Consider the following 27,713-nt stretch of genomic DNA (forward strand, 5'->3'; position numbering starts at 1 on the left):
TTCCTTCTTTCTCCTCTTGTTACTTTTCTGTCTTATTTAAGTTTAATTTACCTGAACGAATAACGTAATGTGGACTAACGTTAACGGTACAAGTTTATTAACGTATAAAAAAATCACTTTTTTCTGGGATTTGGGGAGTTATTTTGTGTCTCTGGTGCTTCCACACGCATACAAACGTTGAAAAAACCATCCATGCTGTTCTGAGTGAGATACGGTTTCTGAATGTGTCCTGCCTTCAGTCTCTGGGTGAGCTGTTCAAAATCTGCACGGCTTTCTACGTCACTAGCCGAGACGAGGTGGCTAACCGTAGCATGCTAGCTCGTTCTCAATGGCAAAACACTGCTACAACACACACTAGTTCACCATAATCTCCAAAAGAACTACTTCCATGTCCCTGTTCTGCAGGTATTCCACACAAAGGTGGAAGTGTTCCCTCGTTTAGAAGAAGTCTTCCAGCTAATCCTGCCTTGTTCTATTGAAGTTGGAGAAACCGCTAGCTAGCTGATGTAGTCCTTACCTAGCTACTGAGCATGTAGTCCTTACCTAGCTACTGAGCATGTGCGACTGCCAACAAAGATGTTCCAGCAGTGAGAGGTCTCACTCTGTAGCTAAAACAGAGACCTGAACACAGGGTGAAAAGAGGAGCTGCAGCAATGAGCAGAACAACAACAATATGGTGTGTTTTGAAAATTAAACCATGTAAACCTATTCTGGTACAACCTCTAAATACAATTATGAACCTGAAAATTAGCATAATATGGCCACTTAATAACGTTAACGGTTACAGTCTCAACGGTTTTTTAAGCTAATGTTATTAGCCTCTGTTCTAAACTTTTTTTTTATAAGCATTTTTTAAACTTTAACCATGTTTGTGTTTTTTTTTCTCCACATTCTCAGATAAACCGATATCTTATACTACACTGACCGCACAACCTGAACACACTGTAGTAAATATGACACAGCAGTTATTTTGTCAGTTTAGTATTCAACAACTACATCTCCCATGAGTCTTTGCAGCCAATCTTCTGACGATACTCAGAAAGTCCTTCAGTAACACTTACAGCTCTTCTGAAGGTATTTCCAGAGTCCACAAAGACTCTTCTGAACATCTGGATGAACAAATATTCAGTCTGTTGCAAAAATAAATAAATGTTAAACAAGTTTCTGAAGACGTATAGTTAACATGTAACTGTATTTCAAAATCCAGTTTCCTGGAAATTGTTATTGGCTACCATTTATGTTTGGATTATGAAAAAGTTGCAACTCAGGAAACAGGCTTAACATCTTTTTATCGTGCAGCAGACAGAATAATTAGTTGTCCTATAACTCAGTAAAAGAAAACATTACAGACACACACACACACACACACACACACACACACACACACAGATCACTACGCCTGATATCCCATAAATGGAGAGGGAAGGGAGGAGCAGATTTTGGTAGGAGGGAGCAAGGAGACCCTGAAAGAGTTGATTCAGTTCAGACTCCATTTTGAGTCGACAGAACAGAGCAGGAGGAGAAAAACTGAAGGCTGAGGCAGGGTGAGTGTTAATCCAACAATTTATTATTTTACTTTTAAGTCCGTGTCAGTTTTCTCCCTGTGGACTGTAGAGGAAAGAAATGTTAGAATGAACTAAAGTGTGTGTGTGTGTGTGTGTGTGTGTGTGAGTGTGTGAGTGTGTGTGTGTGTGTGAGTGTGTGAGTGAGTGTGTGTGTGAGTGAGTGAGTGTGTCGTGACTTCCTTTTTTCTCAGTGTTGTTGGGTATAACTGTATACAAACATTTCCTTTTTAAATGTTGTGAGGTCACAGTCAGCGTTCCTGTTTTTTTCTCTCAGACTGACTTCAGATAAGAAGATGAGTTATGTGGAGGAAGAGGAGGACGGAGCACAGTCTCTAGTATCTGGCTGTCTGTCTATGAAGAGTGACTTTTCCAAAGACGAACCTCCGTTCTTCAGTAATGAACCTGGACCCTCAGACACAAAGTAAGAGAACTGCTACTAACTCATTTATCATATGACTCATTTTCCGTTTCCTTTGCCAAATCCATTTTAGTTTTTTTGTTGATTGTTTTTTTATATATATATAAAATAAATTTGTGCCATTTTCCTCTTTGTATCTGTGACAGCTGTCAGTTACCTAGAAAAACTGTAATCTAATCTAAGAGGACAGATACAAACGTTTAAACCTAATTATTGTCAGTAGCTGTTGTTTTTGTATTTAGAGCTTCCTAAATGGTTTAAAAAGAAAATGTATCAAGGATTCAAGCACTATGAATAAAAGACGATGTCTGTCTGTGAAGAGTCACTGGTCCAAAGACTGTCCTCTATTCTTCAGAAATGTTTGTTTTGGTTTTGGGCAGTACTGATGTTTTAGTTTATTTAAAGTATATGTCCCTGCTGGAGCTGCTACCCCCGCGACCCGACCCCGGATAAGCGGATGAAGATGGATGGATGGAAAGTATATGTCTGCCTTTATTTGATAGTTGACAGTAGCCGAGTCGGACTGATAATCTGGACATCCTGTCAGAGTCCAGAACAGCCGGTGGACCAAACACAGTCAAGGGTCGTTGTACCAGGGAGAACTGATTAACCGGCCTAAATACTCATCGGCGTCTGTCTGAGTTTTAACAAGCGTTCATACTGATATTACCTTTACCTCTCCCAGACTGAGCTCATGAAGTGGCGTATGTATGACACGGCAATTCGTATGCCATTTTGGTGTGTTATCAAAACGCATACTCGCTTTTTAGCGTGTTTATCAACGCCGTTTGGCCTCCATTGACTTACATTACCTTGCGATTGCGTGTGAATTTACGCCGTAGCGAGTTGTATGAAAGGGCGAAAATCCGCATAGGGAGGTTGGTCGGGGCGGTAGATGGGTCAAACAGGACTTTCACCCAGGAGACCGGGCATCGTGTCCCGCGTGTCACGTTTCCTAAACTCAACTGTTGCTTTCTCGTGATATAACACGCCAAGTGGCGTGTATGTTTATGCTGTATACAGTGTAGACATATACACGGATAGCTCAAAATGCGCACAGATAACACGCCACTTGGCTTAAGAAAGTGGGCGTGTATGTTTACGCGAAGTCATGATGTCACGTTGCCTGTCCAATAGCAGTTTTATGCTTAAATGCTAATTGTTTTCACTGCCAATTATTGCATTTCCAACATTTTGTTATCATTAAATATTAGTGAACCTGTTTTGCTCAAAAGCAATCTGGTGCAATGTATGTTGTTAAACTCACATTTTTATGCATATTCTTCAGAAAATGGTGTTCAAACTGTAAATATATAATAATTTTATATTTATTTCTAGGTTTCTGCATTATTAGGTGTAACTTTCATTGCACGCTGGGATATATTATGTAAATAAAGTAAGAATGTGAGGAAATATCCGGAACATGTTGCAGTCCACAACATGGAGAGAAAACATGAGGAAAAGGGCGGGTAGGAGAAAAAAGACTGGAAATATCTGAACAGCGATGACTCTTAATGCAGAATATTATCTCTGTCATATATGTGACTCTTGTTTCCTTTTAAATGTTGTGAGGTCACAGTCAGCGTTCCTGTTTTTTTTCTCTCAGACTGACTTCAGATAAGAAGATGAGTTATGTGGAGGAAGAGGAGGACGGAGCACAGTCTCTAGTATCTGGCTGTCTGTCTATGAAGAGTGACTTTTCCAAAGACGAACCTCCGTTCTTCAGTAATGAACCTGGACCCTCAGACAAAAAGTAAGAGAACTGCTACTAACTCATTTATCATATGACTCATTTTCACTTTCCTCTGATAATGCCATGTTTTTTTTTTAGCTTTTTCGGTTGGTTTTGTGGTTGTGTAGTACAGTTCTATAAATTCTCTCCATCATATATTGTTCCTGAAGGTCAAGAACAAACATCCATGGGCAGTACTGATGTAAAAGCTATCTGCAGATAATAAAAAAAGGGCAGAAACTAGTGTCCGGGTTGGCAGGCGCACATATACATGGAGGTTTATGCCTCGACGCAGAGGTCCAGGGTTCGAGTCCGACCTGTGACGATTTCCTGCATGTCTTCCCCCTCTCTCTCTCTCACCTTTCTCACCTAGCTGTCCTGTCCATTAAAGGTGGAAAAGCCAAAAAAATAGTCAAATGTAGATTTTGGCCACTTCAATATTTAAAATACCAACCCAAATAAATTCATCATAAGTGCTACTTACTTGGCAATAAATCCTTTTCTGATTCTGATTATATTCATGCCTTCATTTGATAGTTGATAGTACAAAGTGACATATAACAGAAAGACTTACAGAAAAGGAAACAGTCTGGACTTAAACTTGACACATCACTGTTACATGCTGGTGTTCCACAATATTCAGACCACTTCTAACCTCAGTTCAAACCTAACTCTCTCACGTTTAGCTGCTCAAAGTGACTGTGAAACAGTAAAGGACATAATCAGCTCTCTTTAATGGAGGACTTTTATTGTGAAGGAGACGCAGAAAGCATTGAGTTTGTATTAATAAACAAACGACAGGCAGATCACTAAATGTCTTTTAAATGTTGTGAGCTCACAGTCAGCGTTCCTGTTTTTTTCTCTCAGACTGACTTCAGATAAGAAGATGAGTTATGTGGAGGAAGAGGAGGACGGAGCACAGGCTCTAGTATCTGGCTGTCTGTCTATGAAGAGTGACTTTTCCAAAGACGAACCTCCGTTCTTCAGTAATGAACCTGGACCCTCAGACACAAAGTAAGAGAACTGCTACTAACTCATTTATCATATGACTCATTTTCACTTTCCTGTGATAATGCCATGTTTCATGGTTGGTTTTGTGGTTGTGTAGTGCAGTTCTATAAATTATCTCCATCATATATTGTTCCTGAAGGTCAAGAACGAACATCCATGGGCAGTACTGATGTAAAAGCTATCTGCAGATAATAAAAAAAGGGCAGAAAATAGTGTCCGGGTTGGATCAGTGGGTAGAGTAGGCGCACATATACATGGAGGTTTATGCCTCGACGAAGAGGTCCAGGGTAGAAAATAGTCAAATGTAGATTTTGGCCACTTCTGTTTTTTAGAATATTTAAAATACCAATCAAGATAAAGTCATCATAAGTGCTACTTACTTGGCAATAAATCCTTTTCTGATTATATTCATGCCTTCATTTGATATTTGATGGTACAAAGTGACATATAACAGAAAGTTTGTATTAATAAACAAACGACAGGCAGATCACTATATGTCTGACAGAAAAGCATTTAGCCTATTTGTGTTCATGAAAGCAGGAGAGTTGAAATAAAAACAATCTACAGTAATTTTAGTGATAAAGAAATGTCTTCACAGAGAGAGGAAGTTGAGTGATGTCTCTGAGGAGGAGGAGCTGTCCAGAACCAGAGCTGGGCTGCAGTCAGCCGGTCAGACCTGCACTGTACAAAGTAAGTCTGTACATCTGTCTGCTGATGTCTTCATGTCTAAAACCACGACTTGTTGTTATCATCACAAATGTCATTACATTTTAAGTCCATCAGAAATTTAGCTGCATGTTTTTTTCTGCTCCAGTGAACATATTTGCTCTGTATCACTTCTCTTCAATACACTATCTTTGAATGAGCACAAATTCCATCATAAAAATTTAGGAAACAAGAGTGTTTTCAGATGTCTCCGATTTGAGTGAGGCATAAACATAGCAAAAGATTATTTTTCTTTTTTTTTTCTGACTTTTTTTCTTTTCCTAGTGAATGGTGGTCAGTGTGAATATAAGAACAGTCTGAAGACGACATGTGAATGTGTGACTGAAGGAACTGATACAAGAGGTGAAACTCCCCTCAACAGGATCTACATTGCACTCTACATCAGAGATGGATGGAGTGAAGAGGTTAATACCCAACATGAGGAATGGCAGCTTGAGACAGCTTCCAAGATGGAGACCGTACATAAAACTACAATCAAGTGCAGCGACATCTTTAAAGTCTTACTTGACCAACAAAAAAACATCAGAGTCGTCCTGACGCTCGGTGTCGCTGGCGTTGGAAAAACCTTCCTAGTGCAGAAGTTCTCTCTGGACTGGGCCGAGGGTTTTGAAAACCAAGATATCAGTCTGGTGATCCCTCTTTCGTTCAGGGAGCTGAACTTGATCAAAGATGAGCAGTACAGTCTTCTCGAACTGCTCCTTGTTTTCCATCCAGCGTTACAGAAGCTCACAGCAGAGCAGCTCGCTGGCTCTAAAGTTCTCTTCATCTTTGACGGCCTGGATGAAAGCAGACTTTCACTGGATTTCAACAACAATGAGGTTGTTTCTGATGTCACACAGAAGTCATCGGTCAATGTGCTGTTGACAAACCTCATCGAGAGGCAGCTGCTTCCCTCGGCTCTCATCTGGATAACTTCCAGACCTGCGGCAGCCAATCAGATCCCTCCTGCGTGTGTTGACAGGGTAACAGAAGTACGAGGCTTCACTGACACCCAGAAGGAGGAGTACTTCAGGAAGAGAGTCAGTGATGCAGACCTGTCCAGTAGAATCATCTCCCACATCAAGACATCCAGGAGCCTCGACATCATGTGTCTGATCCCAGTCTTCTGCTGGATCACTGCTACAGTTCTGGTCCAGATGTTGACTACAGACCAGATAGGAGAGCTGCCCAAGACCCTGACTGACATGTACGCACACTTCCTGCTGGTTCAGACAAAGAGGAAGAAACAGAAGTATTATGAGGGACATGAGTCGAGTCCACAGGAGCTGATGGAGGCTGACAGTGAAGTTCTGCTGAAGCTGGGGAGGCTGGCATTTGAACAGCTGGAGAAAGGAAACCTCATGTTCTACCAAGAAGATCTGGAGCGCTGTGGTCTGGATGTCACAGAGGCCTCGGTGTTCTCAGGAGTTTGTACAGAGATCTTAAAAAGGGAGAGTGTGATCTTCCAGAAAACGGTCTACTGCTTCGTTCATCTGAGCGTTCAGGAGTTTCTGGCTGCAGTCTATTTCTACCACTGTTACACCAACAGGAGCACAGAGGTACTGAAGGACTTACTGGAGAAAGACCAGAACAGTGACTCATTTCAGTATCTATACCTGACTGAGGAGGAACATGTTCATGACATTGACTCATCTTTGGATGTCTTCCTGAAGAGAGCCATGGAGACATCCCTTGAAAGTAAGAATGGCCACCTGGACCTGTTTGTCCGCTTCCTTCATGGCCTCTCTCTGGAGTCCAACCAGAGACTCTTAGGAGGCCTGCTGGGTCAGACAGACAACAGTCCAGAAATAATCCAGAGAGCCATCAACAACCTGAAGGAAATGAGCAGTTATTATAGCTCTCCTGACAGAAGCATCAACATCTTCCACTGTCTGACGGAGATGAATGACCTCTCAGTCCATCAGGAGATCCAAGAGTTCCTGAAGTCAGAGAACAGATCAAAGAAGAAACTCTCTGATATCCACTGCTCAGCTCTGGCCTACATGCTGCAGATGTCGGAGGTTCTGGATGAGTTGGACCTGAAGAAGTACAGCACATCAGCGGAGGGACGACTGAGACTGATTCCAGCTGTGAGGAACTGCAGAAAGGCTCTGTAAGTCCAGATATGATTAATTATGATTAAATTTTGGTCCTATGTGCAATTTTTGTGCAAATGTCTGTGTTGTCTCAAATACTGTAAAATAAGGGGAACATTATATTTGTGTTTGTAGCTATCAAGTTAGTGAACATAAGTATCTTCTATAATAATTTAATCACAACAGTCTTTTTCACAGTGCAACCAGTGTCTGCATTATGTTTCTATATTGTGTCTTATTTATATACTGACAAAGATATATTTCTTATCTGCTGGAACTAACGTAAAGTTTAAGCTTTTTTAGAATAGCTTTTATTCAGTTATTTCTATCATAGTTTCGTCAGCAGTTTCTGAACGTGGACAACAACAACTTGATAAGGGGAAACGCTGATTCTCATGCAGCCTGTTTCCACCGTCACATGTAGTCAGACTGACCCTTGCCCTCTGTTTCACTTGTGCTTTGGGAGCTCTGTGACGCACATAAGCCACCGCCCGCCCCAGTCAGGCGGCCAATGAAAACTTACCTGAATTATGATGTGACAGTAACACCTGACCAGATTTTAAATGTTATATTAACATAATATCTATTTTATCACAGACTTTCTGACTGTGTACTCTCTGAGAATCACTGTGAAGTTGTGGCCTCAGCTCTGAAGTCCAACCCCTCCCATCTGAGAGAGCTAGACCTGAGTTTTAACAGGTACATGAAAGATTCAGGAGTGAAGCGGCTACAGGCTGGATTGAAGAGTCCACACTGTAAACTGGAGATTCTGAGGTCAGTTCATATACTTTGCTCTTGAAAAGTGTATATCTAGCAAATTTAAATTCATAACAGAAGTTTTTAATTCCCTTCAATTCACTTGTTTTCTGGGTTTGTCTGACCACATATCACAACAACTCTTCATAACTCTACATCTGAGCTTAAACTGAGACACATGAGAGAGACACATATTTATTAAATAAGTAATTTTAAAAAACTTCAAAAAGTCCAATGCCTTTTTAGGAATAATGTATTTTATGTATAACCTTTAAAACACCACATTTTACAGGAAATTGTAGATTTATAATAACTGAAGTCTCACTCTTATAGACACTTTAAAGGTCCAATATGTAATACTGACAGCTAGCATTAAAATGGTTACTGTAGTCCAAATTCAAAATACTGGAGAGAGCCCTCCCCCCTGGTCCCTCCTCCCCAGCGTCGAAGTGTACGGGGGTTGTTGCCAGGTTGCGAACGCTAAACCCAACGTCCCACAATTTCAATGTTTTTGTGTGTGTGTTTTTTTAGATAATTTTTTGGGGCATTTTTAAGCCTTTATTTCCACAGGACAGATGAAGACATGAATGGGGAGCGAAAGGGGGAATGAAATGCAGTCGAACCCGTGGCCGCTGCGTCGAGGAGTAAACTTCTATATATGTCACCCACAATTTCAAAGTTAGCTAGATGCTAGTCTCGCACTGCCAGACGTTACTCCACAGCACAGCGGAGTTGCTAGATGCTGTTATGTCTGGCAACCATGGTGTCAAAATGGGCAGTTGACAACAACACACAGGCCAACGACAAAAAAAAGGACATTTTAGTATTGTTGTCAGAGAAGATAGTATTTCATCTTAGCATGTTTCCTTAATATCTGATGACATATTGTGGTCATTTTTTATTATTAAATACAGTAAATATATTAGATATTGGATCTTCAAACTCACATACAGAACCACAGAGAGAGAAAGAAAGCATTTTTCCAAATGCATGTGGTTGAAGTGTCTTTAATGGTGTCTGATCTGTCATCACCAACAGGTGATACTTCATCATGTGTATGTTGCTGTTGCTTTATGTCATCCTGTTGGATTCAGGTGTTTGGAGTTTCTGTTTTCTAAAGTTCTACGTACATTCTAAACCCTCTTTAGCTCTGAACACATTAGTAAACATAGTCATTGTTTACTTTACCTTACACATTTGTTTTTGTTTCTTTTGTAACCGGATGATTTTATGACTTGTCTGTATTATTTTGCTACTTTGTGAAGAACTCTATAAATAAAGATTATCATAATTATTGTATTCTAAAGTTACATTATTCTTTTTTCAGATTGACTCAGTGCTGGCTGTCCAATATCAGCTTTGAATGTCTACTCTCAGCGCTGAAGTCCAACCCCTCCCATCTGAGAGAGCTGGAGCTGTCAGGAAACAAGCTGCATGATTCAGGAGTAAAGCAGCTGTGTCATTTTCTGGAGAGTCCACCCTGTAGACTGGAGACTCTGAGGTCAGTTCATTGACTCTCTGTTACTATTATAGTTCTATGTTATTTTACTGTTATTAACCATTGAACCTAATTAATGTACAATCATTTAGAATTAGATCCATAAAGTTGTAAATTTCCTTTTGTTCATATTTTCATGTTTCTCGTCTAAATTTACTGCAGTCCAAATTCAAATACTGGAAAGAGACGCTCTTTTTCGATAATACTTTGCAGTCCCTGTGATATGTAAAAATGAAATAAACATTTGCTTTTCTTCCATTTAGAATATAACTTCATCTACGTTTATGTGTATATGAATACAAATATTTGTTGTTGCGTGATCTACAAAATAATTTACTAAAAGCAGCTTGTCTATACACTACTACATTCATCACACATTATGGTTGCATGTCAGTTTGTAACAAAGTGGGAATCATCTTACTGTTGTGGTCATAATCTTGAAGCTGGTGTTGGTAACATAAGCCACAAGAACGTATCATACCATACATTGCGGGCGACCAGTAGAGAATGTAAGTTGTGTCCCAATTCAACAATTCAGGCTACACTGTTGTTTTGCCAAAGTTAAATTGGCATGTTGTCACCATGACGACATTCACCATTTTGTTGTGTACTCATCGAATTACAGCGGCAAACGGTTCAATGATCCTTCTATCCATTTTATTTCTATGACAACAACACACAGGCCAAAATAAAAGCAGACCCTCCACCTCACAATGGAAATTTTAGAAGGAGAAAATACTGGCTTTAGCATTGCTGCAGAGGAGAAAGTATTTCAACTTAGCATATTTTCTTAATATCTGGTGACATATTGTGCTCATTTTGTGATTTAATACAGTAAATATATTACATATTGCTCCTTTAAAGTAAATGAATGTTTATAATTGTTGGGTAATGGTCACATCTGTTTACAGAAGATCGCCTGAACTAATATTGGTTTCAAATTGATAATGTTTGCCTGCTGAAGTAGAAATATTTATTTGGTTTCTGTGAATTTCAATGTGTTCTGTTGTGTCTGAGCATTAATTTTGATCCTTCAGAACACACAGTTTAAAGGGTAAATAGTGATCCTCTAATCACAGACTTCATCATCTGTGTTGACATGAAGAGGCGTATGAATTTTCTGGTTTATTTATTCTTTTTTCAGATTGTGGAACTGCAGTGTGTCAGAGATTGGCTGTGCTTCTCTGGTCTCAGCTCTGAAGTTCAACCCTTCCCATCTGAGAGAGCTGGAGCTGAGTAACAACACGCTGAAGGATTCAGGAGTGGAGCTGTTGTCTCATCTTCTGGAGAATCCAGACTGTAGACTGAAAGCTCTGAGGTCAGACACCATTTATTTTACTTCTGTGCTAAGATTAATATGATGTGAAAGTTGTGGTGACACTAAACTGCATTTTAACATTATTAACAGTATCTTAATGCTTAAGTTTTCTTCTTCAGTGGTTAAGTCCATTGACTGTGGTGGAGCAATACTGAGCTACACATATAAAACCTTAATATAACAAGAAAAATCCTACACTGGATAATTTTCTATGAACTTCCTAAATACTTGTGATTGATAATTTAAAAAAAACCAAAATACTCTGAATATATAAATAATCTTTATTTTAACTATCGGAAAATATCAAATATATTCAGTATTATTATCTTTTTCCAACATTTTTATGAAGCTATATGCTGATGGTACTTACTGAAGAATGAAGATTTTATGACTCTACTATTCCTAAAATAAATATGGTAAATGTCTTTTCTTCACATTTCTCCTAACATATTTGTTATTTTTGTAAACTTTGGGATTTAGAGTTGAATCTTAAATCAATATCTGTTGGTTTTTATTTGTGTTTGGCTGCACAACAAGAGTTTGTATAGATGGCCACTGGTGGAGCTGGCAGAGGTTTAGAGGTAAAGTCACTACGTCTTTATTGAAGTAGCAGCACGCTGTCATTAATATTATTGAAGGCTCTTTTTCACTTTTTGTATTTTACAGTTTTTAACCTGCATCCTGTTCCAGTTCAGGTGTTTTGAGTTTCCATTTTAAAACTTATACAATCTAAACCTTCTTCAGCTCTGAACAGATTATTAAACATTGAATGATTTCATACAGGAACATTGTCTTCTAAAGTTACATCATGTATTCTTTATTCAGATTGAGGGCCTGCGGTTTGTCAGATATCAGCTGTGCTTATCTGGCCTCAGCTCTGAACTCCAACCCCTCCCATCTGAGAGAGCTGGAGCTGGGCTCCAACAAGCTGCAGGATTCAGGAGTGAAGCAACTGTGTGGTTTTCTGGAGGGTCCATCCTGTAGACTGGAGTGTCTGAGGTCAGTGTACTGACTCTGTTACTATTATAGATCTTATGTTAATTAACAATTGAATCCAATTGTTGTACAAAACTAACTTACATCCTTAAAGTTGTAAATTTCCTTTTGTTCATATTTCCATGTTTCTTGTACTAAATTTAGTCTCCAGTCACAAAATACTTGTGGTTGTTACAGAAACTGTAGACAATGTCCACTGTTAGTTGTTGAAGTAATGTTTATTGTGGTGGGTTTTTCTAGTAGCAGTTATTCCGACTCAAGGTAATTTCAGGGAGACCGGATGTTGCAATATTAAGATCTTTAGTCAATTAAAAAATGGAGTTAGTCTGCAGAGCAACTTCTTCAATCATCATATATTAGTTGTATACATTGGGAGGAAGGACCTTTTTTGTCTAAAATCTGAGATTACATTTTTATCCACATAATTTCTTCTTTATTCAGATTGTGGGAGTGCAGTTTGTCAGAGATCAGCTGTGCTTCTCTGGCCTCAGCTCTCAAGTCCAACCCCTCCCATCTGAGGGAGCTGGACCTGGGCGACAACAACTTGAAGGATTCAGAAGTGAAGCAGCTGTCTGATCTAAAGGAGAGTCCACACTATAGACTGGAGACTCTGGAGTAAGTAGAGGGTTGGAGTCAGTCCATTCTGGTTTCAGCAGTATTGAACTAAACACAGTTAGTATCACAGCAAAGATCCAGTATTTCCTGTAAACCTCCAACCTTCTCAGTGAAGCTGGGAGAGAAGAATGGTGACAGGCTTCAGGATTGGACAGAGAGAGAGAGAACAGTCAATCAGATGAGCCAGAAGCTTGTTGTGATCATGTTTGAATTGATGTGAAGACGACTGTTGTCGTTGTGTTCATGTCTGCAGGAAATAAAGCTGGATTACAGTGGACAGCATCACAACATACAGAGACATCAAACTGTCCAACCATCAAATCTGATCTCAAAGTGTTAGCTCTCATTTCAATACTAAACAACTGATCAGTTCATCTTTGTCACAGCTCCGACATCAGTCTGACTGAAGCCTGCAAATCATTGGCTCTAATTTAATAGAAACAGTGTTATATTTAGTAACCATGTGGTCTTTATATAGACCAGAAGCTCTGCTGAAGTCCAGTAAACACAGCGAGGGTTTTACTGTTCAGTCTTTGTAATGTCAGGCCTTTAATATAATATATACATCTGTCCTCCTGCCATTTGTTTTGTCCAAATATTTTCCTAACATACTCTATATTTACTTATTTTTCATGGAATATTTAAAAGTACAATAAATATTCAGATGTTTTTTACAGCTTTGAACCCAACAGCAGTATAATTATTATTAAAGTGAGCAGTGAACGTCTCTCTGTTTCTGCAGAAATTACGTGTTCAGGACTCTCAGCAGTGCATTTCCACTGTGTACTTAAGTGAAATCTGCAGAGCCAACAGACTTGATGCCCAAAGTCTCTGTAGGTCTGTGAGCTTCACTTCAACACGTTAACATGAGAGCTGAAAGGAAGCAGGCTACACTACACAGCCGCTCCACTTGTGGTCTGAACAGGACTGAAGTCCCTGCTGGTCTTTATACTGGATGTGCTGCATCACTGACAGACAGCTGATGAACGGAGTCTCTGTTAACACTAATTTATCACTTCTGTTGTCTTCTCTCAACAGATGGAAGTGATCTCAGTGATTTAAAAGTGTGATGTGTTGAGACACCATATGGAGTCCACCATCATCCCTGTGTGTTCCTCTGGATCTGACAGGGTATCATCAGTGTATCTGGACTGCTCTGCTGCTCTGTCCTTCTACAAAGTCTCTGCAGACACACTGAAACTCCTCCACTCCTTCTGCTCCACACTCAACCACCTCCTCCACCTGGACCTGGGTTTCATTTCCTCTTTATTCATTCAGATATTCTGAACTCAAAGTGCCTCTGCAGATTAGTTCTGTAGATTACAACGGCTGTAGATTAACACATTTAGATGGATATTTCTGCTTTGCTTTCTGTTGCAGCTACACCATTTGGAATGATGCTGTATTGCAGTAAAGTATCACATATTTCTAGATAGCAATGGAAGTTGATATTGCACGTATAAAGTTATTATTTCCACCAATACCAACCATTTCTCATATTATAACATGTATACACATACAGTATTTGATTGTAACAAACGGCACCTTAATGTTTTATTTTGTATATATTGTTTCATGTGAACTGATTAACTTGTATACTAAACAATTACAAGTTCACACAGGAAAATAATCCTGACTGTTTACATTTTTGCTGTAAAATAAATAATGTTTTTAGTTTATTAGAGTTTGATGTGACTCTGCTAGTTTTCACATCACATGTCTGAACACAGACACGTGAAGTCAACCTTTGGTGCTTTTCCCCCTCAGAAATCCATGTTGAAGCAGCGGTTATCTCCACTGTTCTGCTCATTCAGAATGCAGCAGCAACACTAAAAGATGGGGAAACATGCATACTAGGGGCTCTTTAATAAGACTTTATAAGTTTTAGTTTAGTTTTAATGTCAGGTCTATTTCTCCCATGCCATCAAACTGGCCGGTTGTCCGACCCGCAAACACGCAGCACGGATAAAAACAGTCTCAAAGGTTATAAAGTAAACAAGCCAAGTTAGCCCTCTGAGCTAATAATGTGTAAACTACTACAGCCAAAGGTAATAAATTAAATAAAAACACAGAGGCTCCGTAATCTCAACCAGCGTGAACCAAGACAGCCCACACAACTTTATTTAATCTTATATTAACAGCAGCACTATTCTCCTCTCATCTCTGCCATCAACAAGGCATTTTGACCCAGAGAACTGCCACTCACCGGGTATTTTCTCTTTCTTCTGATCTCTGTCAGCCTGAGAGATGTTGTGATAATCACAGTAGATCATCACCAGCAGATTGTCCTGACTGTCTACAACGCATTGCGTCGCTGCCACGTGATTGGCTGATTAGATATTTATCTATATAGATATTTATAGATATTTTACATAGCCTACACATTTTTTTATTTATGACTTTTTAATGACATAGGTAGGACTTTTAGTTCTGTTTTGTTTTGTGGTCATGATTCATTTTGCATCTAGTAGGCTTGGTTCCAGGCTTAAAACTCTTTATATAAACATTTAATTAAACTTGAATAGAGATAAATGAATTGGGGAAAGAGGGCGGTCACTGTTGGGCGCATGATGTCGGTATGAATGAATGTTAATTTGGGGCGTTCCACTGACTATTTTAGGGCAACTATGGGCGTGACATGAAGCTGCCATGGCTGCGCCACATCTAGAGTGGATTGTGATTTGACAGGCAAGGCGCAGTTCATCTCGAACGAGCCTATTGGCCTGAGGAGAAACCGGAGAAGAATGCGGAGGTTCCGCCCAGTTTGTTTGTGGGTGAATTCCATCTCTTTTAAAAAGAGATAACGTCCGCTGGTGATGTAGGGGACTCCGCAGTATTAAACGGTGTTGCATCCAAGTCCGGTAAAACCGGGACCACAGCAGCGTCTGAGTGGACCGGAGCATCAACAGGTACAACTGCAAGGGGATGACAGTTCCAAGCGAGGTTCACATTAGCTTCACGCACATCAGACCTTTTCCCGGATTTTATTCTGGATGTTGCCCTCCAACCGTGAGTAGGCTAGATTACAGTTCTCACACACAGAGCCATGTTGTTAATGAAATGTTTGGAAACAGGTTGATGCTAGCACTTCACACAATAATCTCAATAGTCTCTTTAAAAGTTGTGTAATATAAACAAACTGCAGCAGACACTCTAACTAAAGTCCATAGGCAAAAATAGCAGGGACACGAGTAGCGTTAATATCCACTGTAACTTTTTAATTATAATACTATATGACGATGTTATGACTTTTTTGGACAGTTCAGTTTAATTTATTCACAAAAGTTAAAAGACAAGTACAGTCATAAGACATGCAGATTTGTGAAATGGGCTCACCTTGGTAAGCTATTTAAGGTTGTGTATAGGGGCCCAGACACTAGCAAATAATACACATTATAAATACTATCATGTTGTTTGAATAAAAAAGGAAACATGTAGTATACAATATCTATAGTCACACCATTTTATGACTTTTTGACATAGGCCTACTATACTATGACTTTTTCAAAATACTACGTATAATTTTTTTTAACTTTTTTCGGCATTCTATACTATGACTTCTTTCGACACAGTATGAGTTTTTTTAAACTTTTTTCCAACATATTATACTATGACTTTTTTTTTACTTTTTTTCGACATACTATACTATGACTTAAGACTATGATACGCAACAACATACTTACCATTATATTTTTGATATATTTTGAATTGTCATCTGTGTTTTTCTTATTCACATAGGCTAAATAAAGGTATTTCCACCGTAAGACTTTTTTTCGACATACTATACTATGACTTTTTTCGACATACAATACTATGACTTTTTTTTTTTACTTTTGTCGACATATATGACTTCTTTGACTTTTCGATATGCTACAGACACCACAGACACTTTTGCAAACACATGCAGTTTAATCAATTATTCATATATTTATACTTTTAGTAGCATTTAACAGCGCATTAAAACATATTTACATTTTTACTTCATACAGTTCAGTGCCGTTGATTTTAAAAAGCTCTATAAAGTGGTGACTGTTAGTTACACAATCACAACATCATACTAAATAAATATTCATACAGACATCCCAACATTCAGCCTCTGGTCCCGCCCACCATAGTTGACATCACAGTGAATCATCACCTGATCTGCTTACAGTGAGTATGCAAACATTTCAATCAATCATAACAATATCATATTAACAATAATATTTGTCCAAGTTTCCTCCCGTTTTCTCCATGACTTTCCTTTTTACATGATTCTATAATCTTACAGGTTTCTGATCACCTGTACAGGTACATCTCGGGCTCAGTGTACACAAGAAACCAGCAGGACATGCAGCAGGTCAGTTACATTTCTCCCGAGTAGTAGGGCCGTGGGGGGAAAGTGACCTGACATATACATACATTTTAAATACTGCGTAGATAATCTTAATATTCTGGGATTGTAAATTATTACTACTTCTTGGGAATGTTTCATTTGTTTTCCCAGGCTTTTTTATGATAAATAACTTGAGATTTTAACCCCAAAACAGCAGCTAATAAATGTATTTTCTATAGTTACACTTATGTCTTTATAATAATACTGATACTTCATAATCAGATTTCTCAACTCAAAATAAGCTTTGGAAATCTTGTGTTCTCCATAAATAAAAGTCAATTAGACTTATTTATTTATTGTATGTTTTTCTTACTAATGACCCACTGCATGCCTCAGAGACCTGGATCAGGTCCAGGCCACACTATATAACCAGGATATCATGTTTATTTGTGCAAACATGAACAGGATAATAGAAATGATATACGAGTGTGCATGTAACCCATGATGATCTGTTCTCCACGTTGATTTGTCACCCCATCAGGTCTTGTCTTGAACTTCCTGTGTGTCTAAACTGGTGGAGACGCAGTCCGACCAGGTAAGTTTACAGTCTGAGTTTTGGTCGTAGAGGTTCACACAGTGGAGGGTTTCATCAGAGCCTGATCCCCAAACAGCTGCTTGAAGTGAACCACGTGCTCCTCACAGTGCTCTCCTGAAGAAGAGGGAGAAGACAGTCAGTGTGTTGTCTTCCCGTTGACCATGCACTTGTTGTCCTTCTGGGTCAAAATTAACACTTTTTTATATATTTTTAACACATTTTCTGACGTTTTTGTCACTTTTTTCGATGTTTTCTATGCTATTTTTCACTAACACCAACTTATTACCACTAGTTTAACACTTATTTTTGGAATACATGGTCAATACATTTCATTTATAGGAAATTATACCTAACTTTGAAATGATGAATGATTTTGACTAATATTAGAGGAACCTATGTTGATGGATAATCACAGACGTGTATCTCAAAGTTTAGTCAGGTTTTAAATCCATTTACATGTTTTCAAATGCTATTAAATTGAATACCCAAAATTCAATGAAAGTAGTGATCAAGTACTTACAATTGTACTTAACGTTTTGGGTAATTTGGTTAAAAAAGAAACCCATATTTCTGATACAGGAGCTTTGAGAACAAGAGGACAACACAAGGGTGTCAGCTGCTTAAATGCTCCCGTGTGTTTTCTCTCACCGGGGTTGAAGCTGGGACTCCCTCTCAGCCGCTGGTTTCTCTGCTGGAATGACCTGAACACGGTGTAGAACAACATCTGGTCTCCGGTCTGCCGCGCTGCGTCCAAAAACTTCCTGGATGACACGTTGTCATGGCCACCTGTGCCCAATGAAACTTTAGGGTTAGTCAATTATGAAAACAGCAGAGATAGTGTGTCGAAAAAGAAGTCAGAAGTCATAGTATATAGGGTTGGGCATCGAGAACATTTGAATGGCTTGTTTAAGCCAAGTACCCCCTGACCAGTGCAAAACATTTTTGGTAGGAGTCTTTATAAAGAGGTACAATACAGTGCCGGCAGTGACAGATTCACTAAACAACAACCTTTTAAAAACAAAAACATTTCAAATGTTTAGAATCCATCACTTAATTCATTGATTATTATAGTATAATTATTTTAGGAATTATGCATGATTTTTTAAATTAGCATTTTTGCAAAAATGTCACGTACCCCCTGCAGTACTCCAAAGTACCCCTAGGGGATACAAGTACCCCCTGCAGTACTCCAAAGTACCCCTAGGGGGATACACGTACCCCCTGCAGTACTCCAAAGTACCCCTAGGGGATACACGTACCCCCTGCAGTACTCCAAAGTACCCCTAGGGGATACACGTACCCCCTGCAGTACTCCAAAGTACCCCCATTTGAGAAACACTGGTTTAGAGGATTTGGTTTGATATCCGATCATCACTTCCCAATTTAATATGCGCAAGTGTTGGTTTCCGTAGCGACCAGGCGCTTGTTGTGTTGCAGCCTTGGAGCTCAGTAAGCGGCGCTCTAGTGGGGCTTTATTTTACGTTGAAAAAGCTGCAAAACTGCAACCCTCCATTGACTCAAAATAAAACGTTCCTCTTATTTGTGAAATAAGCATGTGACCCGTTTCAGCTCCACCCCTCAAAGAATCGGAATCAAGAATCGATGAGAACCGGAATCGGAATGAAGAACCGGAATCAGAAGGAAGAACCGGAATCGGAAGGAAGAACCGGAATCGTTAAAATCCAAACGATGCCCGACCCTAATAGTATAGTAGCTGAACGATTAATCGGAAATGTATCGACATTGAAATTCTGAAGCTGTTAGCGACGTATTTATCCCACGACGATAATAACTAAAATGTGACTTTTCTCACAAGACATTTTCATTTCAATAAATAGCCATAATAGTTCTCGCTTTGTGTCCGTTTCCTTCAATTATTTTAAAAATCACAAAAATAAGCACTTTTGAATCAAGAAAAAAATATTTCACCTTCAATATTTGAGCCTATTTTGAAAAATTAGGAAAAAAAAGAAGAAAAAAAAAACGAATCACAAAAAAATAAATCGTTCAGTTATCGTTATCGAGGTAAAATGTGTAATTAATTGTGATTTTGATTTGAGGTCATATCGTGCAGCCCTATATAGTATGTTGAAAAAAAGTCATAGTTTATGTATGTATTATAATTTACAGTAAGAATAACAATTCAGTTCAAATGAACCGATGCAGCTAATGGCCGATAATCGGCCGTAGGACAGTCTGGTGAGGTCAGTGACTCGAGTCTGGTCGGTGTGTCCGTGCCGTCGTCCGTTGGAGGAGCTGTCGGTCTTCATTTGGGCCGACCTGACATGCTCAGTCAGAGACAGGGCAGTCGGGACTCACCTGGAAACGGGGAGCGGGATGAGCGTGACTAGAGTCTCTCAAAATCTGACGAAAATCTTTCAAACTGACCTTTGTTGATCTGAAATGAAAACAGATTCAGCAACTGCACGGCCTATTTCTCTCTTAAAATGTTTTCAGAAACACGTTTCGGTGAACTATTTTAGGACAATGTGAGATTGTATCCTGAATGAGTCGCCATTAATGGCCGGTTGAAAAATCCCAAATCCGGAAGCAGCAGCCAGACCCACGTGACACGTTCGTCCAATCAGCTGCCGGTTTTCGTTTTTTGGGCGACAATACAGATTAGCACCGCCTGCTGTTATGGAGACGTATTACGTCTCGTCTCTTCGGTGTTCTGAGGAACTTTTTTGACCAACTCGGGGAGACTGATCAGTCCAACTGCCTTTTCTGCCGACGGTCGGCCGTCTGGTTGGTGTGTAACGGCCTTAAGAGACGTCTGCTTTGAGAGATTGTATCCTGGTGGATAAATGAAACATGGACATACCGACACTGCGGATGAATCTGAGCGCGCCCAGAACCTGCTGCTTTGACAGCAGAACCTCGACGATCTCATCGTTGGCCGTGGACAGACGCTAAAAAAAACACAAAATAAATTAAAAATAATGACACTTTTAAGACGTCTGCCATCATTTCAAGCCAGTGTGTGTGTGTTTGATACCTTCAACATGTCCAGTGACAGCTGGTGTGCAGGAGGGTACGTACTCTCCAGAGACAGAAGCAAACAAGCCTGAACAAAAAGAAACGGTTTACATTATCCTCATCATTTTATCTGTTAAACCATACTTTGGAAAATATTTTTGGCACGGACACCAAATAGCTGTTGATAAGTCTTATTTCTAGCTAAAAACAATTATTTCACTGAGGGGTTCTGCCCCGCAAGTCCCAACGGTCGGTATGTGGTTGTCACAGATATAGTCTCTTCTCCCTTATGACCTCAATCATAATTCCGACAGATTCTGGAGACTTTGGAGACCATTTCATTCCTTCCTGCAGAAACTCTGACTTCACTGTGTTTGGTTTAATCTGTATGTACTTAGCTATTCATTTTTTGTACAGTACTAGTTATTTTATATATACATAAATATATATAGTAGTGCTGTCAAACGATTAAAATATTTAATCGCGATTAATCGCATTAATGTCATAGTTAACTCGCAATTAATCACACATTTTTATCTATTCTAAATGTCCCTAGATTTCTTTTTGTCCCATTATGTTTTCTCATTTTAATGCTCTTATCAACATGGAAAAAGTGGATCGGCTTGCTTTGTGCTTTTGTCGCCTGGCTTTGACGAGGGGGCAGCGTGAGAATTGGCATCAGCTGTGTGCTTGGCCATCAGCTGTGTGCTTGGCCATCAGCTGTGTGCTTGGCCATCAGCTGTGTGCTTGGCCATCAGCTGTGTGCTTGGCCATCAGCTGTGTGCTTGGCCATCAGCTGTGTGCTTGGCCATCAGCTGTGTGCTTGGCCATCAGCTGTGTGCTTGGCCATCAGCTGTGTGCTTGGCCATCAGCTGTGTGCTTGGCCATCAGCTGTGTGCTTGGCCATCAGCTGTGTGCTTGGCCATCAGCTGTGTGCTTGGCCATCAGCTGTGTGCTTGGCCATCAAGTGGTATTTCAGACTGAATACCAGCTGAGATCAGTTGCATTGTTTTTTTAACTAGGGCAGCAGTTTTCAGATTACATTATGTGCTTACATAATTGCAAAAAGGTTCTCCAATGTTTTCTCAGTTAGCCTTTTAAAATATTATCAGATTAGTAAACAGAATGGGCCTCTGGACCATTGGATGAATGGTTGCTGATAATGGCCAATGTAGTTGAAATTAGTTTGAAGACAATGCAGTGTCTGCTGTTCGTTTTGGGTGGAGATATATATATATATATATATATATATATATATATATATAAAAATATGTATAAAAAGAAGTTGACTAAAAGGGGAAAAAGAATTGGCTGGTGTTTTTCTGCGTGGAAAAGGCCACTGGAACGTTTGGGACTGGACTAATCTGGACTATAATATGATGGAGCACTACTGTTTGTTTGTACATTTGTCCTTAAAAAAAATGTAATAAACAGAATTCAAAAAGAAATTGGGCTCTGTCTGGAGACCAAGGGTTTATGTTTGAACTCACCAGTGGTTTGGAGTCACTGAGGACGTGATACTGCAGGAACTGGTGCAGCATGTAGAAGAGATTGTGCTGCACCAACGTCTTTATCACCAGCTCATACAGGTAATGCTGAAACACACAAACGCTACAGTTAGAATGTAAAGTCTGTCGTGTTTTTTCATCTACATTTCATGTAAAACTGTAACAGATTGATGTAAAGAGAATCCTGCTTTATTTTTTTATAATTATTTTTATTATTTCCATCAAGAAGTAATACATATACCAGCATACTGTGTCATTTCATATTCCAACCAGAGTACAACTCCTACTAGTAACAGTATTCCTCCACTCCACATGATCTTAAACCACACTCAAGCATGCTCATACTTTTACATACAGTTTTGTTTTTTAAAGATTATTTTTGGTATTTTTAGGCCTTTATTTGACAAGTATAAGCTGTTTAGACTTGAAAGGGGAGAGAGAGAGGGTATGACATGCAGCAAAGGGTTGCAGGCTGGAATTGAATCCCTAATGTTCACAAAAATGCATTAAATTGAAATCGGACACCATAGTTAGCTTTATAAGACCTTGGGGTAGATGTTATATAAGTGGCGTGACGAAATTCAAACCGTAAATATACAATTATGCTGAAAGTGAAGCTAACTAGCCGCGATCTGTACACAGGACCGAGCCTCTGTATACGGGACGCACGCTCTACCAGGTGAGCTACCCAGGCGCCCCCTCCCCACACAGTTTGACAGACAAACCCAACCAACTACACACACACACACACATTTTTTCAGCTCTCAGTCACCATACCTAGTCCTTATTTCTTAGCCATTAAGTTTACAAGGCTTCATATATGTCCTGCCACACCTTGTTGAATTGTTGCCTTGTCTTCAAACATTGATTTTTCTATACTTAAATAATATTTCATCAGAATCCTGCTTTAAAATCAAAAAGAAAAGATCTTCGGTGTGAACGGTGAGGTGTCACACTGCTCGGTTTTACCTGCACGGTGATCTGGAACTGGTTCAGAGAGCGGATATACTCCATCAGCACGGCGATGACGAACTTATGGGAGACGCCCTGCAGAACACACACACACACACACACACACACACACACACACACACACACACACACACACACACACAAAATGTAATGTTAATGTTTTTAACCCTTGTCTTCCTGTCGACCATGAACCTGTTTTCTTTCCGGGGACAAAACTGAAAATAAGCTTCTTTTTTTTTTTTACACTTTTTCCGATGTTTTTGTCCCTAAACATAATTAAAAAGACATTATACCAAATTTTGGAGTTTATAAAAAAAGCAGATATTATGAATTATTTTGACTAATACAGTAGTTAAGATCAGAGGATGTTGAGTGAATCACAGACCGGTTTATGTCAACATTTAGTCTGGATGCTGTTAAAACCATTTAAAACTGAAACAACCAAAATTCAACGGAGGTAATCATTCATTTTACCTGCGAGGAACGTTGTATGGGTTGCATACAACGTACATGCACGCATCCAAGTTATTTTGGGGCATTTTAGTTGAAAAAAAACCAGATTTCCGATATAAAAATCTTTGAAAACAAGGACAAAAGAGGACAACACAAGGGTTCAAAGCTTGTGTTTCCTGAAAACTCTTTTTGTAAAATATATCATTCAAGAAGTTACATTTTTTTGAATCTGAATCAAACCCTCAAAGAAACACTAATAAAGGATTCAACCTGAATACATCATTTTTGGATATTTTGTGCTTCAAGTGTTTCATTCAAATTTGTCTAAAATGATTGTGATTATACTGAACTATGTCATCAGCAACGGAAACTTACAGATAGATACAACATGCACCCACTTGAGTGTCTTTAAGTTGTTTTTGTAAAGATCTTTAGTTTGTGATCGGCTGTATTAATATTTAAAATAAGTAACACGTCATAGTCTTCCTCCTACTACACGGGTATTTCTTAAAACGTATCTTTCTCTCTGCTTTTTAGCCTTTCGTCCACACAAACTGCGTTTTAGGTCACTGAAACATATATCTATATAGATCCATCCATCCATCTATCCATCCATCTAGATCCATCCATCCATCCATCTAGATCCATCCATCCATCCATCTAGATCCATCCATCCATCCATCTAGATCCATCCATCCATCCATCTAGATCCATCCATCCATCTAGATCCATCTAGATCGATCCATCTAGATCCATCCATCCATCCATCCATCCATCCATCTAGATCCATCTAGATCCATCCATCTAGATCCATCCATCCATCCATCTAGATCCATCCATCCATCCATCCATCCATCCATCTAGATCCATCCATCCATCCATCCAGATCCATCCATCCAGATCCATCCATCCATCCATATATATATGCATGCCTCACTAGCTAAAACAGCTCAACACACAGGGTGAAAAGAGGAGCTGCAGCAATGTACAGTACAACAAAAATATGGTGTTTTTTGAAAATTAAACCATGTAAACCTATTCTGGTACAACCTCTAAATACAATTATGAACCTGAAGATGAGCATAATATGAGCACTTTAACAAACAAAACAATTTTCTTCCAGTCATTTAGCTTCATATGTCGAGTTTCTGAGTTTCTGTGTGTGTGTGTGTGTGTGTGTGTGTGTGTGTGTGTGTGTGTGTGTGTGTGTGTGTGTGTGTGTGTGTGTGAGTGAGTGTGTTTGAATATGTACCTTCCTCTCTGTGAAGGATGACAGGACGTGTGTGTACATGTCTGATTGGTCGATGACTGCCTGCGTTCTGACTGGACGTTTCTGTGCTGCGCTGCCTCGACTCGGACCGGACTCCATCGCCTACAAACACAAAACACCTTCAATAAAACATACATAACGTCTGTGTAGACGTGGATGTGAGTCGTACGGAGGGTCTTGTTCAGAAGCGTTTAATAAACTCACCGCAGTGTAGGTCTGCTCTGCCTCCAGGTATTCTTTATACACCTGGTTCAGTTTGTCAAAGACAGTCGCCACAACAGGAAGACTTCCCTTCTCCCCGCCCTCCAGAACTGAGGAAAAAAAACAGAACATTTTAGTTTAATTGCAACATATTACACAGTTTAGTGTAGGAGCACCAGGGTTTGTTTCATCTTTGTTATTACTGCTTAAAATTGACTCTGGTAACTCCTCATTTGTGCAATACATAGGCTGTTGGGGTTGGGCAATATGTTAGTTGTGCAATATCTCATTGTGCAAGGGCTGTGCTACACTTATTGGGGAGAATGCAGCCGACAGGTTGTTCAATTAAAAACTGCCACTGAAAGGAGGAGTTAATGTTCTTACTATATAGGTACCTGTCTAATGTATATGAGAGTATTACTATATAGGTACCTGTCTAATGTATATGAGAGCATTACTATATAGGTACCTGTCTAATGTATATGAGAGCATTACTATATAGGTACCTGTCTAATGTATATGAGAGTATTACTATATAGGGACCTGTCTAATGTATATGAGAGTATTACTATACAGGTACCTGTCTAATGTATATGAGAGTATTACTATATAGGTACCTGTCTAATGTATATGAAAGTATTACTATATAGGTACCTGTCTAATGTATATGAGAGTATTACTATATAGGTACCTGTCTAATGTATATGAGAGTATTACTATATAGGTACCTGTCTAATGTATATGAGAGTATTACTATATAGGTACCTGTCTAATGTATATGAGAGTATTACTATATAGGTACCTGTCTAATGTATATGAGAGTATTACTATATAGGTACCTGTCTAATGTATATGAGAGTATTACTATATAGGTACCTGTCTAATGTATATGAGAGTATTACTATATAGGTACCTGTCTAATGTATATGAGAGTATTACTATATAGGTACCTGTCTAATGTATATGAGAGCATTACTATATAGGTACCTGTCTAATGTATATGAGAGTATTACTATATAGGTACCTGTCTAATGTATATGAGAGCATTACTATATAGGGACCTGTCTAATGTATATGAGAGCATTACTATATAGGGACCTGTCTAATGTATATGAGAGCATTACTATATAGGTACCTGTCTAATGTATATGAGAGTATTACTATATAGGGACCTGTCTAATGTATATGAGAGCATGTTTTGTGTTGCATGAGAATATGTGTTGAGAGATGCTTATTTTCTGTATTTTGCGTTGTCTTTGTAAAGCTGCAATCTAAATAACATCACAAATGTGCAGACTGACATGTTCTGTGAGCAGTTTGCTAAAATTAAGACATTTTCAAAATCAGACACACAGGACAACATCTGCAGCGCCTAGAGCTGTTTCAGATGTCAGCGTGTTAAATGTGAACATGTTCTAGTTTCTTCTCTCCTCTCTGACAGTAAACTGAATATCTTTGAGTTGTGAACAAAACAAGACATTTGAGACCAAACAACTAATCCATTAATCCAGAAACTAATCCACAGATTAAATCCACAATGAAAATAATCGTTAGTTTCAGCCCCAAAAGACAGACAGACGTACTCTGTGAGCAGACAGACAGGATGACCATCTTGCAGTCTCTCCGTCGTAACAGGAAGTCCATCAGTTTGCCCTTGTCCTGCAGCAGAATGACAGCCGGAGGCAACTTCACCTGCAAGTACCACAGGTAACCTGACACAGAGAGAGACACATTTTAAGTTATAAATAGGGCTGTCAAACGATTAATTAATCGCTGAATTTCTATAGTTAATCGCGATTAATCACATGTTTTATCACATGATTAAAATGCTATTATTTAGCATTTCAGAACAGTTTTTAAGTCCATATTAACAATGGAAAGCCATTCTTACCAGAGGATCTTGATTGGGAATCAAATGAATGCAAAGAAAGTGACTTTATGAACTTGACTTTAAGATTTGTATTTGTTTATTATTTATTTACTGTAAACAAAAGAAAAATGTGTGAATCTGTCATTATTGCACAATTCAGAACATGCCAACCGTAGTACGTCTTTAAGACCCGAGTCCTCTACGATGCTGACAGGTCTGCAGTTAGTTGCCACCCATTTCTCAAGAGTCATTTTTTGGGATTTGGTTTCATCCACAGGTCGGCAAGTAGCACTCTCCAAAATAGTGCTTTGCCTGAGCCCGCTAGCATCAACCTGAGTCACGGTAACTGTACTACTATGCTTAGCTCGTAGGTGGTAGCTCCAGCTTAACGTGCTTCGGTGATATTATAATTCAGCTTTACACAACGTGCATATGGCTTTAGTCTTGTCTACTGAGCCGTCCGGGAGTTTCGGAAAACACATCTGTTTTTGGACACCAGCTGGAAATCTTCCCATCTTTTACACTTCTGCTACTCTGCTGCTTTGTCATACATTGGTTTATTCAAACAACAAGATACCATTTGTACATCATTTCCTTATCATGAGAACCAACTGAAAATGACGTTGAGCGTGCAGCGTTTCTCCGAGGTTGACTGCTTTAGCCTGACGGGTGGGTCAGGGCTTTCACCACACCAAATTCTGTTCTCATTTAACCCTTTTTCACAAGTTTCTTCATATATTTATCAGTTACTTTTCGCAATCTACATGAACCACTTTTTACATCGGCATTAATTGGATCCACTGCACAGCACGGATTAAATAAAAAACGTCACTTTTAAAA

The 27,713-nt window shown here is 39.2% G+C and overlaps 2 protein-coding genes across 6 annotated transcripts in view; one reads left to right on the forward strand and one right to left on the reverse strand.

The window, feature by feature from the left end:
• The first annotated feature begins 1,443 nt into the window (after positions 1-1,443).
• On the forward strand, positions 1,444-14,389 carry LOC144537120 (protein NLRC3-like). Of its 4 annotated transcripts, XM_078280562.1 has the most exons (12): positions 1,445-1,544; positions 1,840-1,986; positions 3,590-3,736; positions 4,583-4,729; positions 5,325-5,416; positions 5,717-7,544; positions 8,125-8,301; positions 9,611-9,784; positions 10,926-11,099; positions 11,925-12,098; positions 12,537-12,710; positions 13,749-14,389. In XM_078280562.1, exons 2-12 carry the CDS (start codon positions 1,859-1,861, stop codon positions 13,756-13,758), a joined length of 3,225 nt encoding a protein of 1,074 aa, XP_078136688.1. In that variant the 5' UTR covers positions 1,445-1,544; positions 1,840-1,858; the 3' UTR covers positions 13,759-14,389. The 4 variants fall into 4 exon arrangements, with proteins under 4 accessions (XP_078136689.1, XP_078136691.1, XP_078136690.1 ...); XM_078280563.1 differs by lacking the exons at positions 12,537-12,710; positions 13,749-14,389 and adding an exon at positions 11,637-11,680 and having other exon boundaries at positions 1,444-1,544; positions 11,925-12,007; XM_078280565.1 differs by lacking the exons at positions 11,925-12,098; positions 12,537-12,710; positions 13,749-14,389 and adding exons at positions 11,449-11,515; positions 11,637-11,680 and having other exon boundaries at positions 1,444-1,544.
• A 2,207-nt stretch (positions 14,390-16,596) lies between these two features.
• rmc1 (regulator of MON1-CCZ1) overlaps positions 16,597-27,713 on the reverse strand; it is a 23,155-nt gene continuing 12,038 nt past the window's right edge. For both annotated transcript variants that reach the window (XM_078280489.1, XM_078280488.1), the window contains 9 exons: positions 26,587-26,715; positions 25,007-25,113; positions 24,785-24,904; positions 23,077-23,154; positions 22,090-22,194; positions 20,619-20,687; positions 20,445-20,532; positions 18,269-18,406; positions 16,597-17,734 (listed from right to left, as the gene is read on the reverse strand). In XM_078280489.1, coding sequence (XP_078136615.1) covers positions 17,655-17,734; positions 18,269-18,406; positions 20,445-20,532; positions 20,619-20,687; positions 22,090-22,194; positions 23,077-23,154; positions 24,785-24,904; positions 25,007-25,113; positions 26,587-26,715 — 914 coding nt within the window. In that variant the 3' untranslated portion in view covers positions 16,597-17,654. The remainder of the gene's footprint in view (positions 17,735-18,268; positions 18,407-20,444; positions 20,533-20,618; positions 20,688-22,089; positions 22,195-23,076; positions 23,155-24,784; positions 24,905-25,006; positions 25,114-26,586; positions 26,716-27,713) is intronic.

Source organism: Sander vitreus, chromosome 22 (genome assembly GCF_031162955.1).
Source record: "Sander vitreus isolate 19-12246 chromosome 22, sanVit1, whole genome shotgun sequence".
In the NCBI taxonomy this organism is placed as follows: domain Eukaryota; kingdom Metazoa; phylum Chordata; class Actinopteri; order Perciformes; family Percidae; genus Sander; species Sander vitreus.

Bases quoted from the DNA above. Each gene is read 5' to 3' on its own strand.
- LOC144537120 (XM_078280562.1), top strand. From the start codon at position 1,859: ATGAGTTATGTGGAGGAAGAGGAGGACGGAGCACAGTCTCTAGTATCT. The intron at 5,417-5,716 runs GTAAGTCTGTAC...TTCTTTTCCTAG, and splicing joins TCAGACCTGCACTGTACAAA to TGAATGGTGGTCAGTGTGAA. The intron at 9,785-10,925 runs GTCAGTTCATTG...TTCTTTTTTCAG, and splicing joins TGTAGACTGGAGACTCTGAG to ATTGTGGAACTGCAGTGTGT.